The 19,421-nt window shown below is 40.7% G+C and overlaps 1 protein-coding gene across 3 annotated transcripts; it reads left to right on the top strand.

Moving 5' to 3' along the window:
* The first annotated feature begins 5,338 nt into the window (after positions 1 to 5,338).
* LOC114668964 (hyaluronidase-2-like) lies at positions 5,339 to 14,694 on the top strand. 3 transcript variants are annotated; one of them, XM_028825016.2, is made up of 4 exons: positions 5,339 to 5,499; positions 11,974 to 12,915; positions 13,366 to 13,455; positions 13,561 to 14,694. In XM_028825016.2, the coding sequence occupies exons 2-4, from the start codon at positions 12,010 to 12,012 to the stop codon at positions 13,933 to 13,935; spliced, it is 1,371 nt and encodes a 456-aa protein (XP_028680849.1). In that variant the 5' UTR covers positions 5,339 to 5,499; positions 11,974 to 12,009; the 3' UTR covers positions 13,936 to 14,694. The 3 variants fall into 3 exon arrangements, with proteins under 3 accessions (XP_028680849.1, XP_028680847.1, XP_028680848.1); XM_028825014.2 differs by having other exon boundaries at positions 5,339 to 5,514; XM_028825015.2 differs by lacking the exon at positions 5,339 to 5,499 and adding an exon at positions 5,809 to 5,943.
* Positions 14,695 to 19,421: the final 4,727 nt, after the last annotated feature.

Below are 19,421 nucleotides of genomic sequence, written 5' to 3'. Positions count from 1 at the left end.
CAGTGTACAGATACCAGGCAAAGGAGGCACACTGATAGTAAATCATACGGTGAGCAGATTTTTAAAGTCCCAAACCTGGACACTTGTGTAGCACGTATGCCCAAACAGAAAGTCTCATTTGTTTAATGGCCACTTTATCTCATCATCCTCGAGGTATCAGGGCAGGAAAACAAAAACACAAAACTTTCACAGGTAAACTCATATAACTGCACACAATGCTTGAAGTGTAAATAATTAGAGGCGGAGTGGTGGCTCTGAGGCTAAGGATCTGCGTTGGCATATGGAAGATCGCTAGTTCAAACCCCATTACTGACAGAAGGGACTGTACTCCATTGGGCCCTTGAGCAAGCCCTTAACTTGAAAATTGCTCCAGGGGTGCTGTACAATGGTTGACACTGCACTCTGACCCTCAAAGATCATGCAAAAAGACATTTCCCCTAAAGCATACCAGATATCAAAGATGGAGAAGCTGACATTTAGCTGCACACATGCTGCCTTTGGTTCAGAATGAAGTCCAAACTGTCTAGTGGAGAGGTACACACAGTCGATAGTCTTCTTCAGAGGTCTCAATCCGACTCTGACTGCTCTCAGCAATTTTGAGATGAGTGTTTAGTGGGATTCTAAACTCCCAAATTTGTATAAGATGGACATGTGTGTGGCCAGTAGACTGTCATATTGGGCATTCTTGAGGTTAAAGTGATGCACAGACACTAATCTTACTCAGACAGAGGAGGACCTACCAGCAAACTGACTGAGAGTGAAGTCCTTATGGGGAGCTCTCTGCTCCTGTGAGGTCACTACAACAACTGAAAAAGCTCAGTTGCAGTCCAGTCTTCAGTCCTTTGGCACATGCTTTAATAATATACAATGTAAAGCATACTGTATATTCTGTATAACACTTATAACAGATTTTCACAATCTCAAAGATATGTGTGTTTGTTTAATTGTCAAGTCTAAACTGTCCTTGTGTTTTTGGTATATGGGTGTGTTCTACAGTTGGCTGGCACTCCATGCAGGACTGGCTCTGGTGTTGGGCTTGATGTTGCAGTCCTGAGTTGGAATAAGCAGGTTTGAGAATGTCGTGGTATGTTAAGATTTTCAGAATAACTATTTTGTTTAACGTGATGGAATGTGATGAAATATTTAATGTGCTTTAAAACATGAAGGGGAGGGGTTTTGACCAATAAATGAAGAAACAAATAGATAATTGCCTCCTGAATTTTTGAAGAAAAATAAGAAAAAATACTTACACTACAATATGGACCATATGCTAAAAGCTGAAGTGAGGCAGTATTTCAAACCTGTTTATAAGTACTTGAGAGACTTGAGAAATTTTAGATAAATGGAATTTAAGCTTTCCTACTTAAACAGCCAGAGAATCAACTACTACTACTGCCACAGTACTATTATTATTATTATTACTCCCACTCCTACTACCATTATTAATTATTATTATTATTATTATTATTATTCCATTCATCCATTATCCAACCTGCTACATCCTAACACAGGGTCACGGGGGTATGCTGGAGCCAATCCAGGCCAACACAGGGAGCAAGGCAGGAACAAACCCTGGGCAGTACGCCAGCCCACTGCACACACACACACTAGGGACAATTTCGGATCGCCAATGCACCGAACCTCCCGGAAAGCCGGAGCACCTAGAGGAAACCCACACAGACACGGGGAGAGCATGAAAACTCTACGCAAGGAGGACCTGGGAAGCAAACCCAGGTCTTCTTACTGCGAGGCAGCAGCGCCACCATGCCGCCCTATTATTATTAGTATTATTATTAATTACATAATAATAATAAAACATTTATTAATACAAATGCCTAATTTAATTCAGCGTTGAAAAAGGACAGAGCCAATCCAGGCAGGTGTGGATTCAAGGCAGGAACAAATCTTGGATGGGGCTGCAGCCCAGTGAATGGCAATAATAATAATAACTCAGTCAACTATTTCGAAACTTGGAGCATATCCCATTTTTGTTTATTAAGTATTTTTGTAATATTTTGTCACCTTCAAAAGTAGGTGGCAATAAAATGAAATCACATGTATTAGTAGAATATGTCAAATACATCCTTTTTACAAAATATCATGTAGTTAAAAACTAAGCCCAAATAGGCTTGTGGTCACTCAATAGCTTTCACTGACTGATGTCGTATTTTTAGTTGTTAGTGCCTGAGGGTCTCTGGCTAATTGTAGTTGACAGCTTTTAAACATCATATTTTTAAATTAGTATCTGATGCGGTGTTAAAATCTCTTTTGAAGTCTCAGGCTCCAACTGTGTTGACCATGATGGACAGCAGGCCATTATGGTGCTTGGCTAATTAATTTTACTGTCAGTGGAATAATTGATAACGATAATCTGAAGATAAATGCAGCCATGAATTTATTTGTAACATAATGTAAATGTTGAGTACATGTTTACTTACTGTATGCGTAAAGATTTACTTAGGAAGTTTTTTGCTCTTTCATTCTTTTCCACATATGTTTGGACACTGTTTGCTTTCCTTGCTTGTATTATTTATTTTTTACATTTATGAAAATCGTTTAACTCAACCAGTATGATTCATTTGTGCAAGCCATAAATGTGAGGGCGTGTTTCTACCCACAACTTACAATTAAATGTGATAAACACTATTCTGAGAATATGATTAAAGACCCTTCCTTCCTCCCTTCCAAATAAATGCTACACAAATGCTTTATAATGTGTCACTGATACTTATGAACATTTCTGAATATCACTGAGCACAACAGAGAGACCCCAACTTCTGCCAGTCTAAACCACATCTCATGTCGAACACATCTCACGTATTGCACAGTGGCCATTAGAACATTTAATATCTCTTGCTAATTCCTGTCTTAGATATCTAAAATCTAGGGTGTAATATGCATGGGGAAGGGTGGTTTATGGTAGTAAATAAAGCTATATTTTAAAGTAAAGAAGGCTATTCTGTCATGTTTTTGCTCTACGTGTTACACTTTCATTTCATTCATTCTGGAGTTGGTCAGGGTTGGTAAATATCACAATATACAATTTCATTTTGACTAATCAAAAACTGAATGACAGAAATCTATAGTTCCATTTTGACCAGTTAAACCAATTGGCTTTTTCCATTAACTTCTAGGAAGGAAGAGACAAACTCGGTTATGGAAAATATGGGATTTAAGGGATGATCGGGAATCATCCAGTTACGGCACTCATTCTGCATTCCCTACAGCTACTACTGAAATAATATACAATACAGGCCATCCTGAAGGACATTACACGATACAGTATAATACTGTCTGCTGCTGTACTTTGTCGTAATTCCTCTCAAAAGGCATCTTGTACAGTTGCTTCATTGTCAAATGTTGCTTCTTCAATGCTGCATCTATTTTGGAGTGGCTAACAAAGCTGATGCTTCATTAATTCTTTATTAATTGTACCCTGGATAATATTTGCAAACACCATATTGTAGAGTTTATCTTCCTTTTGTGGAGTCAATGTTGCTCTTCTGCGAACCTCAAAGTAGTCGCTCAGCCTTGTACAGCGTAGAACTTGCATTCTTTAAGAACTTTAAGTATGCATCCAAAGCTGTAAGTAGAAGAGCATGAAGAGTGAAGGTATTGTGTGATTACACACCCGTTTGGATAAAGGAGGACACAGTACTGTGGGCCCAGCCTACGCCATTGTAAGGCCCTTGTTTCATAGGGAACTACTCAAAGTTCTTGCCCTCATCTTCTTCTTCCTCTCTTCTGCTCTCTTGCCCCACCATATCACCACACAGCCTTATTTCCCCCTCCTCTTCCACTCATCTCAGCAGGCCGTTGCCCCTATTGAATGTCAGTTGTACAGTACTCTTGCACCATGAACGTTTCACATAAATTATAGTTCATTGATAGCACATATCAAGCTGATTTGACAGCACGTGTCATTGGTTCATCTTAGACGTGAGATACTCCTTGTCTTTACTGAAATTCAGGATTTACCTTGTAAGCATTTTATCACTTTGCCAGACACTACAATATTACTACCATACTTCACAGCAAATTTTAGAATATACTGTATGCTTGACTGGTGTTGGGATGGAAGTGTAAAACAGCAAACCTAACATCCAGATCATTCTCAATGTGGGATGTGGCTGGAGTTATTATTTGAGGGGTGGACAGTTCAGTATATGTCAGTCAGTCGTTATCTGATTGGGATGCTTGTTATGTTCCCTGTTAAGCTGAAAGAAGCACTTTGTAAGATGATCATTTTTGGAGCATTCAAGCCTCGTGTGTCACTCCCTGCTAGGACAACAGAACTCAGGTACAGGGTTTTAACCCAGAGGAGGACCTGGAGCTTTGCACCAATGGACACACTGAAGGAGAAGCTGCTCTGCATCATCCCAACTACGGTCCGGAGACAGGCAGCAAAGCTAACACTGATTAGGACTGTTGGCTGAACAGTTTTACATGTGATAGCTTACAAAACGATTACTATGGTCTTACGCTGCTGAGAAACTACAGAATCCATTTTGATCAAAATGATGTAGTAATTGATAACTGAGCCAAATGAGGACAATTATATTTGATCATCTGCAATTTGTGGGGCACAAACAAGAGTGCTGATCTGTTGTGCATAAGTGGCCTAATGGTGTGGAGGTTATCCGCGTTGTTTTGCAGACAGTAACTGTCATTCAAGAACTGTGCCAAAGCAATTGAGAAAAACTGTATTACTTGTACTTTATTTCTGGACAAGGAGCTGATCATCCTAAACTAAAATAGTTAGTAAGCAGGTAAATAAGTCATGATAAGCGCCTCTTCAATGTTTAGTCACAGTGTTACTGAAAATCTAATCTAATATTTTCTAAACACTTTAGGCATTTCAGAGTCATGGGTGCTGGAGTCTGTTCTGACAGCATTAGGTACAAGGCAGGAAACAGTGCAGAACTGCTAGATGTGTCCATAACATTTTTGAAGATGTGATTGATGGGATTGCTGGGAGGATTTACAGTTTTAATGCACTGAGCGTAATCACTGACCACAATGTTTATGTATTTCATCTTTATTATTTTTCTTTGACAGTCTCTGCTTATCATTTCAAGATATCTTGAAATCTATTTGAGATGTCTTATAAAGTAATGCATTTAATGTGTTTTCAGATCTCTGTAATTCATTTTGAGGTATCTTAAATGCATTTTCACAGATCTTGCCATATAGTTCTCACATGTACTTGGTACCCTGCCAGGTTAAAAATATCTTCCAATTTTGGGACGCGTTGCTTGCCTGATCTGGCGATCCTTCCGAAAAACATACCAGGTAGGAAAAGCCCCGCCCACCCACTCTGATGACCCACTCAGTATGTCACGTGGCAGAGAGTCCGCAGGATTGTATACAATGTTCCTCAAGAGCGCGGCCGAGGTTATATTTTTCCCGTCATAGGCTGGCAGCTTGTAGTTCATCTCTTCCAGAAGTACTCTTAAGTCTTAAGTGTGGCGAAGATTCATCCAGGGGCACTAGTGTCATGTAAGTAAGTCTCAGGTGAGTTTCGTCCTCTTCTGTATTTCTAGTCGTGTGTTCCATCTGCTAGAAAAACGAGTTGTGAGCTTTATTCTCGTTTGTTGCGTAAGGTCTGTGAAAAGTGGATCAGCTGGTTAATTCTTCGTTTGGCAACAATCACACACGCATTTTTAAATCATATGTAAACCTAGAAATGTTTGAGAGCTTTTGATGAAATTCTTCACTCATTATTTCATGCAAGAATGTCGCCCTGCAACTTTTCAGTGACTCATGAGCAGAAGAGCGCACCCACTATTGTATTCTTCACGCCAGTCACTTTTCAGTTGCATTAGCAATTAGCAAAACCCCCGACTTTCAGTATGGTTAAAGCATCTTCCTTTTTCACCCTGGAGTCGGGCGTTTAATTCAAAGCACCGTCGCTTGAGCTGCTGAAAAAGTGGCACATGGAAGGTAAGGGTGGATTTACGAGAAATAAGCTCACTGCTCGATTTTCTCAACAGGGTATATGTCCGTGATTTCCGTTAATTCTCAAACTTTCTCGGTCCGATTAACAGCTGAATGGCGCAGAACCTTTCCCAGCATCTTCGGGTCCAAGATAGAAGCAAATCCCGCAGTACGCATTGACACGAACAAGCCGCTAATAATACATGGAAGGAGAACCTGAGCAGACAGATCGGGAGTATTTGCAACTTCTCCGATATCTGTATTTGGGATCCCGACTAGTTAAAATGTAGTTACAGCTGTCTTGATAAACTCAACACTTAGCCCACATCCAACTCCGTGATGATATGAAAGCACCACCTAAAGTAAGCGGCTCTACATTCGAAATTAAACAGCAATAAAATAAAAAAACGTTTAGCTCAGGCCAGTCTTGCTTACTTTAGAAGTGCTTGAATGAATTCTTGGTATATGTAGGAACAGATTCATATATGGTGCTTAAAAGTAATCATTTGTTTGTGTGTGCTGTAAGTTTGCCTTACCTCCCAAAATGATGGTTAGCCCTTTATAAAACGAGCAGACGGGTTTTATATAACTTAAGTCAGTCAGTTAACACTATAAAGACAATGCTGTGTGTGTACAGTATAAACCACCTGTTCTAGATACTCATTGCAAAGAGATGTACAGACTGCAGGCAGTTAGAAAAATGTTTTCCAGTGTAACAGGTTTCTTCTTAATTTTTCATGTATATAAGTTAAATGTCCCTGACTCACTCATTGATTATCAACAAATATTTAGCTTTACATAATACACATTTACATGCAACCTAAAGAAAAAATATTTTACTATTGGATCCATCTCATGGCCCTGCAGTTAAGTATAATCCAATCTGACTTAAAAGTGATTTTAATTGTGAAACAATCGGAGAAGTCTGTAATGATGTTTTGCATTTAATAGTCAAAGAGGGATCTCTGTGATCTCTGTGCCGGTCTGCCAACAGCACAGGTGGTATAGGACGTCTGACTGCAGATCAGTGGCATTGAGGTTTGTGTCTGTGTATCAATTTTTGTGTTTAATCTTATTTGTTTTTTACACAAAAATATGCAGAAGAATAATGATCAACACCATGTAAACAACAATAAAAAGAAAATAATGATTTATTTCTTCACCCCATGCAACTATCACTGTTTACAAAGAATTCATACAAGTCTTAGTAATTGCACATATTTTTTTCGATATTATTTTGTAATTATGCATTAAATGTATTTGATATTAACATCCTTATTTATATAAAGGGCAGTGAATTTTGTGCAAATCATTAGAATATATATATTTTTTCCTTATTTTTTTAAAGAAAAAACAATGCTAAACTTCATGTTTCAGACCACGTGCAGAATAACCTATACATTAGTTCCATATTAAGATGTGCATTTGTTTAAATTTTTTTTATTATCTGAAAGGATAATATCTTTATTATTTATTTTAACTAAGTTTTTCATTGCCGTCTCCTGTATTCTGTCATTTAAAGTAAGCACATTACCAATGTCCCTTAAGAAATAAGAATCCTTGCCATCTCTGTCTAGCCTACATTGTTAATTTTTTAGTTCACATGTCTGACTTGTTCCTGCAAGATTGTTAAACTGATAGTTTAAAGTGATCATAATTATGTCATTGGTATTCTATAAATTTTTCCCTTCCTGTATATACTCTTATGATAACTGTCTTATCCATACCATGTGAAAAACGAAGTCGAAATGAAAGTTCAGACCTTAATTATCACTACAGAATAAAATAAGGTGATTAAATTGTGGGTGGTGCAGTGGTTAGCCTGCCGAGAGATCTGGACTGGTTACTGTCTGTGCTGCAGCCTCCCCAATGTTTGCTGGGCTTGTCCTCCCACATCCCAAAGACCTGTTAGGTTAGCTGGCGACTCTGAAAACAGCCACGCAGGAGTGAATGTGAGTGTGTGTGTGTGTGTGTGTGTGTGTGTGTGTGTGTGTGTGTGTGTGTGTGTGTGTGTGAGTGTGTGAGTGTGAGTGAATGGGCTCTGTGTTGGCCTCGCATCCCATCCAGGGTTATTTCATGGTTTGTGTGCAGCACCTTGTGAGATGGGCACTGACTTTGAAATCGGTAAATGGGTACAAAAAAGTACAGTATATTGGATTAGATTGTATAAACATTTGTTTCTGCAAAATGGTGTACAGTATTATGCAGAATGCACTTTGAAATGGTTGCAAAGCTGAATGGCACTTGTTACTGTATAATTGTACATATAGTCCTGGATAGTCCTGCTACGTTCATCTTCCTAAATGTATTCATTGTACTTTAATGGGCGACAACAAATCAGCCGATTTTGCGTTTGTGTGTATCAATGTGCCCTGTGAAAACCTGACATCCCATCGAGTGTAGGATCCTACCTTACACAGAGGACGGATACAATGGCTCCAGCTCCATCGTTTAATTGGAAGAAAAACAAAAATGATGCATTAATGTTGTTTGTTTTACAAAGGACATTTCGCTAGTGTTTACACTGAAAAACATTGTGCAAGAAAGGAAGGGCTTGTAACATGTTAAGTGCATAACTTGTGAAGTCTTCATGTGTGAACAAGTTAAAAATCAACTGGTAACCCCAGGCAATGTTAATGAAGCAATACCCGATTTGGAAATTACCTCGAGAGCGCTAACAGATACCCTTTACTTAACAGGAAAGACTGTGGCTGCAAATACCAGAGAGTGGAGGTGTGTTGATTATCACATGCAAGTAAAAATTTCAAGCGACAGTAAAGACTCCGTAATAATATGTAGAGCCCTGCCAAGTCAAATATTGGAGAAAATTGAATAATTCTCAGCGGTTTGATGATTTTAATTTGACTAAAGTTATTGGCCCATTAGAAAAAAAAAGGGTGTGTGATAACACCACAATGTTGAGTCAATCATAATAATGTAAGTGGTTAGCTGGACCATTTGCAGGTGTTATTAGTGAGGAGACTTACGACAGAAATCTTTTTTTTTATTATTTTTATTATTACTCTAAATAAATAAAGGTTCATTCTGGAACAGGGGTGGGCAGTGTCGGTCCTTGAGGGTCGCAGTGGCTGCAGGTTTTTGTTCCAACCCAGTTTCTTAATGAGAAGTCAATTATTGCAGATAAGTGACACTTTGATGCTTCATTTTAGTGGTCTCGCTTGTTAAGGTTCCCCACCCTTAATTGCTTATTTCAGTCTTAAACAGCTGCATTCATTGTTTTAATGGCTCCTTATTAGCAATAAGATGTAAATTACAAAACAGCCAGCAGTTCTCCATCTAGCTTGTTTCCATTTACATCTGTGTGTGTTCATCATGCACTGTTTGATTTAATAAAAAACTTAATAGAAAAATGTGACAGACTGAAAGTTTCACATTTTAGGCTTCAAATCATTTGGACGACATCCTTGGAAAGGAAAGAATCTACAATATAAGAACCTGACATTGCAGAATAACGACATAAAATTAAATAAGGTCTGAGATTGGCAAGGATTGGTTTCTAATTAAGTAATTGGGTTGGAACAAAAACCTGCAGCCACTGCGGGCCTCCAGGACCGACATTGCCCACCCCTGTTCTGGAACCTTCATGCAGATGGGTCTTTTGGGGCTGAAAAATGGCTCCCTTATGGCATCACTCCGAAGAACCACTCTGGCCCCTTTATTTTTAAGCGTGTAGGACAGGGGTGGCGAACACTAGGCCTGGAGTGCCGCAGTGGCTACAGGTTTTCATTCTAACCCTTTTTCTAATCAGTGACCAGTTTTCACTGCTAATTAACTTTTTCCCCATCACTTTAATAGCCCTGTTAGAAGAGTTCTGCCCTCTGAATTTATTTCTTTCTTCATTAAATGACAGCCAAGCAAAAATGAGATGTGAAGCGAGCTAACAGATGACCAGTTAAACTGGGGCTTCAAACTCCAACCAATTTCACTCCAATCGCTTTCTTAATGAGAAGCCAATTCTTGCTGTTAATTACAGTAAACCCGTTATTTAATTCCATGGCTTGTTGCTGCTGTCATTCTGCCACAGCACACATTTCGAAAACTGTTGTTTTTCTGTTTTTTCTAAGAGCACCGTCAAAATATTTTGGTGACCTGAGAGATCAGCCTTACCAAGGCCTTAATTTCAGATATTGTGTAATGGGCACAGGGGAGCTGGTCATGTGGTGGCTTGTTTTGTCTCTCATTATTGTTTGGCTGCTAATTAAAGAAAAAGAAACAACAATGGGGCCTGAGTCAAGTTAATTAAAAGAAGTAATCAGCAGCAAAAACTGGTCACTAATTAAGAAGATGGTAAGAATGAAAACCTGCAGCCACTGCGGCACTCGTGGCCTGGAGTTCACCACCCCTGCCGTAGAGTGTTCTTGGTGTGTATGTGTGTGTGTCCTGCGGTGGGCTGGCGCCCTGCCTGGGATTTGTTCCTGTCTTGTGCCCAGTGTTGGCTGGGATTGGCTCCGGCTGAGACCCGTGAGCCTGTGTTAGGATATAGCGGGTTGTAAAATGACTGACACCTAAGAAGGTGTTGATCCGGATTCAGTCAATCCTCTGTTTTTGTGGGGATAAAGTTGTTTGAAAATGGCGCAAATTTTTAAATATTGAACCTAAGGAGAATAGGGGGTTAGTTTACGGTTGTCAAGGGAACCTATCATCTCTCACTACAGATTGCTCAAAATACACTTTCCGCATAGAATTTTTTATACCAAAACTTTATTTCTGGTAATATGCAATTTTCCTAACACAGTAACAATGAAATACCATTTTTATATTGTGTATGGTATTTTATGGGTTAACATGCAAAACATCTTTTGTCACTAATCATTTCCTAGAAGTTTGTGCTAACATGCCAATAATATAAAAACCTTTAGTCAGTGCTGTCAGAAGGCGCAGAGCTGGGTGAGGTCTCGACATCACCTCAAACATTCTGTTCTTTGACTCCTGGTGGAAGTCTTTGGAAATTGCGAAGGATGCACTGGCTTGAAATAACCCATCGGCGATGTCTGCTTCTTGCATCACTTGAGATCCTTAGGGGTCTCGGCATAACGGAGCATAGCAGAGGCGAGCTTATGTTTGACTTTGAGGCTGCAATCGATGATGGGATCAGCAACCTTGATTAAAAGTGCTAAACGGCGTGGTAGATAACAGTATATTTGGGAGCCTTTGAATTTTAATGTGATGTTAGTACTACACCATACCATCTTCTAAGCCCACTTAATCCAGAACTGGGTCACAGGGGACTGGAGCCTGTCCTATTGAGTATAGGGGGCAAGGCGGGAACAATCCCCTGGACAAGATGCCAGTCCATCACAGGGGAACAAACACGCCCATACACGTGTACTAGGGTTAATTTAACATTGCTGGGCTACCCAACAGGGTGGGATGGTGGCGCAGTGGTAGTGCTGCTGCCTCGCAGTAAGGAGACTTGGGTTTGCTTCCCGGGTCCTCCCTGCGTGGAGTTTGCATGTTCTCCCCGTGTCTGCATGGGTTTCCTCCGGGTGCTCCCGTTTCCTCCCACAGTCCAAAGACATGCACGTTAGGTGCCCTGGCGATCCTAAATTGTCCCTAGTGTGTGCTTGGTGTGTGTGCCCTGCGGTGGGCTGGTGCTCTGCCTGGGGATTTGTTCCTGCCTTGTGCCCTGTGTTGGCTGGGATTGGCTCCAGCAGACCCCCGTGACCCTGTGTTAGGATATAGCACGTTGGATAATGGATGGATGGGCTACCCAACATGCATGTCTTTGGACTGTGGGAGGAATCTGGAGCTCCCGGGGGGAATCCATGCAGACATACAGAGAACATGCAAACTCCAAACATGGAGGACATGGGATGGGAAACTTGGTTTCCTTAGTGCAAGGCACTAGTATTACCACTGCACCACTGTGCCGTCCATGATATTTGTCAAAAGTTAAATACATAGAAGTTGGTGAGTAAAATGTTGCTGAATGGCCTGTTCTCATCAAAATATTGATTATGTTTATTATATAAAATTGTGATGAATTATTAACTTAGACTTTTTCCATCCTAACAGGTAACTGGACTTCCAAGACAAAAACATTTTACCGACATGATTCATTGGCGTAGCTTTATGGTTGCTGCTTTTTTAGTGGGAACCTTTGGCCAAGTCCTGAAACAGACCAGCAAACCCATCATCTCTTCCAAACCTGTGTTGCTGGCCTGGAATTTGCCATCTCAGGGATGCAGTTCCAACTACAGTGTGAACCTCAACCTGCAGATGTTTGATGTGGTGGCACCTCCTAATAAAGTTGGTCAGCAGCTTGCCATCTTTTACAACAGCCGGTTGGGACTCTACCCCTATTATAACAGCCAGAATCAATCAGTCAATGGGGGGATTCCACAGGCGGGCAGCCTGTCAAATCACCTCGCCCAGATGCCAGTAGGCCTGAACAAATACATTCCAGATGCCCAGTCCCCTGGTCTTGCTGTGATTGACTGGGAGTCCTGGAACCCACTGTGGAACCTTAATTTTGGGGCAAAAGCCATTTATCAAACAAATTCAATCAATCTGGTCAAAAGTGCAAACCCTAGCTGGAGTCAGAGTCAGCTGACACAGCAAGCGAAGCAAGACTTCGAGAAGGCAGCTCGAGAATTCATGCAGCAGACCCTAATAACCGCTGAAAATCTATGCCCCAATCGTCTCTGGGGTTTTTACCTCTTCCCTGACTGCTATAACTACCTCAATATTGGTAACCAGCAGAGCTACACTGGCGTCTGTACCAGCAATGGCATAGCAGAAAGCAATCAGCTAGGCTGGCTTTGGCAGCAGAGCACCGCTCTCTATCCTTCCATTTACCTGAACCAATTGCTGGCATCTACAGAGGGCGCCAGACAGTTTGTTCGGAACCGGGTGAAACTGGCCATGAGCGTGGCATCTAATGTCAGTGGCTTGGCACGTCCAGTGTTTGTCTACTCACAGCCAGTCTATGAGACAACGCAGCAGCTTCTAAGTCAGGTAAGCGTACATGTAAACCCTTATGTTTGTGTGGATGCAGAGAAACTCCAAACCCATGTATGCTCCTCCAGAATTTCTAGTACTTTAACAGAATGGAGAGCAGTGCTCAAGCTCTTTTGTGAATAAATTGTAAAGGAGAGGGCAGGAGAAGGGATTGTAAAGCATTAAACTCAAGTGTGTAAATCCATGGTGGGCTCCTGTCACCCTTTTCTGGGTGTCAGTCACTTCTTACTTGTCTTTCTTTTTCTCTTTGGCCTTGTTAATAAGTTTTATTAACATATTATTTGCATCGGAGACATTTTTATGTTGTGAGCTCATCAGGTAGGTGATATTGTCTTTGTTAGGAAGTGCCTTCATGTGTTTGCCTGCAGGGATCCTTTTTATATGTATCATGGTTTTACCTTTTAAACTTTGTCTTGGATCTGAGTGCCATGTTACTTCCATTTCCAGACAGACCTCATCTATACCATCGGGGAGAGTGTGGCCCTTGGCGTGGCTGGAGTTGTTCTGTGGGGGGGCACAACAGATGCTGCTGGACTGGTGAGAACAACTTCACTTTTACATTTTGTCATTCAGCCACCCTTGCACTACCAAACACATGATTGAAAACTGCTGAACTAATTGAACAAAATCTTTTTTCCATAGAGTGTCTGCAAGTTGTTCCAGAGCAACCTCCAGGGGGCGCTGGGCCAGTATTTACTCAACGTTTCTACCGCGGCAGAACAATGCAGCAAAACACTCTGCAATGGTAACGGCCGCTGTGTGCGCCTCAACTCGGACAGCAACACTTACTTGCATCTCAACCCCAACAGTTTTCAGGTGACACAGACAGGGGGCACCCTGCAGGTGATGGGGACACTGAGTGCAGCTGACAAAGCCGGATTCCAGGCCAACTTTCGCTGCCAGTGCTACAATCCCTACAGTGGGACCTCCTGTTCATTTTCTCCCAAGTCTTCTGCCAGCACTGCATTGTGTACCAGCCTAGTCCTAGGGCTGTTCCTGCTTGTCCTGGTACCCTAGAAAAGGATTACAGACCTCTTTGGTTCAAGACAAAGTTTCAGACGTCTTGAGTACTCCTGTCACATATTCACGTCAAATTAAAAGTGATTCATTGATAAGTTCCAACACTTTACAAGAGCAAGAATAACGGACCTGGGGCTGTGGGAAAAAGTGCAAAGAAATGCTAAAAGCTACCTCACTGTCTCTTTCTATACCTCTTAACAACAAAGACAGAGTGACATATTTGGGCAACTGTGACTTTTTATTTCTAGGCAGTATGGCGACACACTGGATTTGAAGCCATGTATGAGTGAATGTGGGTGTGTGGATGTGCTCTCTAGCACGCTGGTGTTTAGTTCAGAGTTTGCTCCTGCCTTGAGCTGTTTGAAGCTGTGATGGGCTCAAGCTTCCTAGAACCACGTTGAGAAAGGCAGGTTCAAATTTTAATGTATGGGTGCAATATATTTTTTTTTAACCATTTTAATGATTAAAAAACTGTCTATCATATCATGACACATCTGCCATTGCTAGGCAGAGTAGATGGTGCTGGGTGAGTGCGGGTTAAAGCAGAGGATTGGCACTGTCTACTTTCTTCTACAGCAGAGATGCAATGCCAAATGACTTGATTTAGGAGACCCCTGATTAAGGTGAGTGGAATCCCACTAGTGATGGGGTCAGCTGCAGTAAAGGATTGTTACACATGCTGTGTGTCTCCTTATAAGATGAATCCTGACATCATCAGATGAGGCCAGTAAATACAAATAAAGCCTATTTTTATAATCTAATAGGTTCTGTGATTATTCAATATTTTGAATGTTTTGTCTTTTGCATATCTAGTTTATCCTTGTAGCTTTGCATAAGCCTCACAAGAACATTTCGAGTTGCCCGTTCAACACACAAAAGCGGCAGGCATAAATGGAGAAGCACACACAGCCAAGGCTCAGAAAACTGAACGAGAAGAATAGAATGTGGAGAAACGATTGCGCTCATTCCAACAGACTTGCTGTGACAGCGCAGAAATGTAAATTTGTTGTTGCAGCATTCAAGGGAAGAGTCTGAAGCAGTTTAAAAGCAATGGGTGTGGCTGGTCTGGGATACATTTACACAGACATTGGTGTGTGTGTGTGTGTATGCTTGCCCTATTCAGTGTTTGTTCCTCTCCTGGGATAAGCTCCAGCCCCAAAGCGACCCTGGTTTGGATTGAGCAGGTAAGAAAATAGCACAACATGGACACAGACAGTGCCCAGGTGTGGGCTTCTGACCCAGGACACTAATTTCATTAGGCAAATGTCCTAACATTTTAGGCTTAGTTTTAGCTTTCTAGATAGGATCCATCCTGTGGCTGGGTTAGATGGTTTGGAACATGGGTGGATGTTGGAGTCCAGAGCCTTTAATTGCATCTTTTTCTCTTTAAGAGATGCATTCAGTCTTTGCTTCATTTTTCTAAAGGATGAGGGACGTTCAAAAAGTTTCCACACTTTTTTTTTTTGCTCTGTTTGTTAAGAATTTCAAAAACAAATTGCATCGCTTTTCTACATAGTCACCTTCGTTTGTGATGCAATTTTCCCAGCATCGTACCAACTTTTTAATGTCCAATTACTACTCCTCCCGCCTTCACCATTTCCAACGACAATATAAAAGTGCAGAAACTTTTTGAACGTCCCCCGTAGCTGCCTGTTAACAATGGACAGTAGTAAATAAGCAAATGAACAATAAGGCTTGGCTCCATGTACTCTTGTGTGTATTCTGTTTCAATAGCACTTTTGGTAAGAAGTAAGATAGATAAGAAATATGGAATAAGAAGTACCAATGTGATCAGGTCCACAAAATATCTGCTCTCGGAAAAGATGTGTGAGATGTAGTTGTGTGGAAGGAGATCTCCGAGGAAGACAGGAATAGTTCAGTCAATCAGTTTTTATTCAGTCACAGATGAGTACTTGGCTTCTACGTTACAAGGCAGAAGAGCCAAGTTCCCCTGTTTCAATCGGCTTTTAATATTCATTTTACTCCCCCCCACCCCCTTACTTATGAAACAGCATCTAAGCATTTCATCTTATATTACACAAATTGGCCAACCGTTTCTTTTGTGTGTAGGTATCAACAGGGACCCCAAAGAAGGAAAGGTCATCTTTCCTGTGTCTAACAGACGCGTTACTAAAGAAGGACGTTATCTTAGGTCAGCTTACTGCAACTTGTCTTATGACAGACGCCTGTATGAATAATCTGTCATTACTGTATAATAAAAAAGCTTTTAACCCTTAGTAGCTTGCAAGCTGTTAAATTTTCTTTCACATTTGTCACAAGCCATAACATGAAATAGCTGGTTTCATGAAGAGCTTTAAATAATACCATAGCTGAAAGGAAAAGCCACAGCCATTGAGACCCACCAGAGTCTGACATGTCTGTGCTAGAGAGAGACTGAAAGGTTACCTAATCCTTGGTGTCTGGAAACCCACCCTCAAGGCGTACAGGTAAAAAGACAGATCAGATAAGCAAGTCAGGACCTTGATTTATTTTTAGACAATGTTTTCTAAAGTGGAAGTAAGCATTAATCCCTTTATCTGTTAAGTCGTTTTTTTCAACACATTGATCGAGGAGGTGGCCCCGAAAATAAGAGCTCAAATTTAAGTGTGAAATATTGGAGTTTTGCTGAAGACAACTCTTGAGAGGAGCTAAGACAAGTCACATAGAAGACTAACAAAAGCTATTTATATAATGATGAATAAACTGGAATAGGGGTACACCTCTGACAATAAACACAAAAGCCCTTTGCCCAACCCCACCCCTTTAACAGTTCTTATAAAGGGCATTTAGACTTATGAGCCTAATGCTCTATACAATAGTGTTTAAGGAAGGAGACAGACTTTACTTTGTCACACACGTGCACACGGGAGACAGTTTAAGGGCTCAAATAATTATGTTTGTCTGCTGGACCAGGGGTTGGCACTGTACTCTCAGTCTTTCTCCTTTTTTCCTCTGCAGATCGACAGAAGTGCCCACCTCTTAGAGAAGTCACTTCCGCATCCAGTCCTGTCAACTCCGTCCAGATGTCTGTTTTACTTCTGGACCCCCTGAACCCACCTCACCTGACTATATAACGGCCATGTTTTCACTGTGTACTTCACTTCTGTTATGGACTCCTGTCTGTAAAGACCTCTTACAGTATATTGATTGCTCAAATTTAGCTTGATTGCCAAGTATAGAGAGTAGCTACCCCAAACCTTTGTACCGTGTTTGTTCTGCTTATTTTACAACTTGTAACTCTTAAAAGTAATTTAGCTTTGAGTATGGACTTTTACAAAGAAGTTTACTCCTTTTCTGTGCTAACACAGTTTATTATATTCTGGTTACATCTGAGCCAGTGGGGCAACAATATGTTGGGGAGGTGTATTAGTTAAGTTTAGGACAGTCCAGGTATAGAACTGTACTTTAGGAGATGAAAAATAGTGTAAAATAATTATACATCCATCCATTATCCAACCCGCTATATCCTAAATACAGGGTCATGGGGGTCTGCTGGAGCCAATCCCAGCCAACACAGGGCACAAGGCAGGAAACAAACCCCACGCAGGGCACACACACACACACACACACATCAAGCACACACTAGGAACAATTTAAAATCGCCAATGCACCTAACCTGCATGTCTTTGGACTGTGGGAGGAAACCGGAGCACCCGGAGGAAACCCACGCAGACACGGGGAGAACATGCAATCTCCACGCAGGGAGGACCCAGGAAGTGAACCCAGGTCTCCTTACTGTGAGGCAGCAGCGCTACCCACTGTGGCACCGTGCCGCCCTAATAATTATACATGCAAATGTAAATTCTAATGTTAACTTTAAGTGCAAAAGTAAAATAAGTAACACATTAAAAATAGCTTGCCTTAATGCTGGACATATCAAAAATAAAACAAGGTAGCTGCAGCTGTATGTAGAGGAGCATAATTATGATATTATAGCAATAACAGAAACCTGGCTAAATAACAAAGATGGGGATGAGTAAAACATAGAGAGATACACATTTTTAGGAAGGATAGACAGAACAGAAAAGGAGGAGGAGGGTCGCAGTTTACGCAAAACAGAGTTTAAATGTATGTCTTTTTCAGAAGGATGAGGAGCCCTATCTTAGTGAGAACGTCTGGATTTATCTGGGATGCATTAAGGAAAGAGGCCTTATTTTAGGAGATGTGTTATAAACTACCCAATGCAGACAATAATTTCAATGCACATCTTTTTAGTAATATTAAAAAAGCAAGTTTACAGGGGGATATTATAGTCATAGGGAACTTTACCCGAATATTAACTGGGATACTCTTGCAAATAACAGAGCACAATTGTCAAAGTTTTTAGACATAATTAGTGACTGTATGTTAAAGGATCAACACGGGTGAAAGCCTGTCTATATTTAGTATTTTGTAATAATCAGAATAGACTTGAGGGTGTAGAGGTGATTGAACTGCTAAAATTAAATGACCATAATATAGTACAATTCTCAGTGTTTTAGAAGAGCAAGGATGCAAAGACCAAAACTATTAAGTTCAACTTTGGTGGGGCACATTTTAAGTAGATGTGGCAAAGTCTAAGACTGGGATAAGCTTTTAACTGCAAAGGCAGCTGAGGAGCAGCAGAACAGGTTTCAAAATGTTTTATAATGCAGGATAGGTACATCACAGAAACTGGAATCAGTAGGAAAGTTTAAAAAATACTGTACAGTGGTAAATAAGGAAATAAAAATGAAGCTGCAAAGGAAAAAACAGTCGAATAAGATGCATAAGATCGATAACTCCAATGTGAATTGAAGGGCATATTAGAACATGAGGGCAACCATTAAGAAGGATATCAGTCAGATGACCAAAAATGATTCTTTCAGTATTTTAGTAATACAAGGACATTCAAGGAGGAGGTGATGTGCATCGGGAGTAGTAAAGAGGAATTAAAAATACAGACAGTGAAAGAGTAAATGCTCTAAACTTGCATTTTTTGAGGTCGTCACGTGTGAGGAAGTGGACTACTAAGGAGGTACTAAGTGATTTGGAAATTGTAGACAGAAAAGTACTGCTAAGTTTAAACAGGCTGAAATCAAACAATCACCAGGACCAGATAATATGTATCCTCGAGTTCTTAAGGAGGTTAGTGAGTACATAGATAAACCCTTGACACACATTTTTAGGAAGTCACTGCGCATTGGTGAGATTCTGTAGGACTGCATAATGGCAAATGTTATTCTGTTATATTAAAAAGGATGACCAGGCAGATCCAAGTAACTATAAGCCAGTAAGCTTAAAGTGCTTCACAGGAAATTTAATAGAAGAATGGAATTTATAGGAAAAAGATTGAGAAAGCACGGGGTTCAGGTGAGGGAGGTTGTGTGTTAGTAACGTGCTGGAGTTTTATGAGGGAGCAACAGAAGGATATGATCAAAGTGGAGCATATGATATTATTTATCATGACTATCAGAAACCATTTGATAAGGTGCCACATGAGAGGTTGGGTATCAAACTTAAAG

The sequence above is a fragment of the Erpetoichthys calabaricus genome, chromosome 18 (assembly GCF_900747795.2).
Source record: "Erpetoichthys calabaricus chromosome 18, fErpCal1.3, whole genome shotgun sequence".
Classification (NCBI taxonomy): Eukaryota; Metazoa; Chordata; class Cladistia; order Polypteriformes; family Polypteridae; genus Erpetoichthys; species Erpetoichthys calabaricus.
This window is presented reverse-complemented; position numbering and strand designations above follow the sequence as displayed.

Bases quoted from the DNA above. Each gene is read 5' to 3' on its own strand.
- LOC114668964 (XM_028825016.2), top strand. From the start codon at position 12,010: ATGATTCATTGGCGTAGCTTTATGGTTGCTGCTTTTTTAGTGGGAACC. The intron at 12,916-13,365 runs GTAAGCGTACAT...TTCCATTTCCAG, and splicing joins CGCAGCAGCTTCTAAGTCAG to ACAGACCTCATCTATACCAT. The intron at 13,456-13,560 runs GTGAGAACAACT...TTTTTTCCATAG, and splicing joins CAACAGATGCTGCTGGACTG to AGTGTCTGCAAGTTGTTCCA.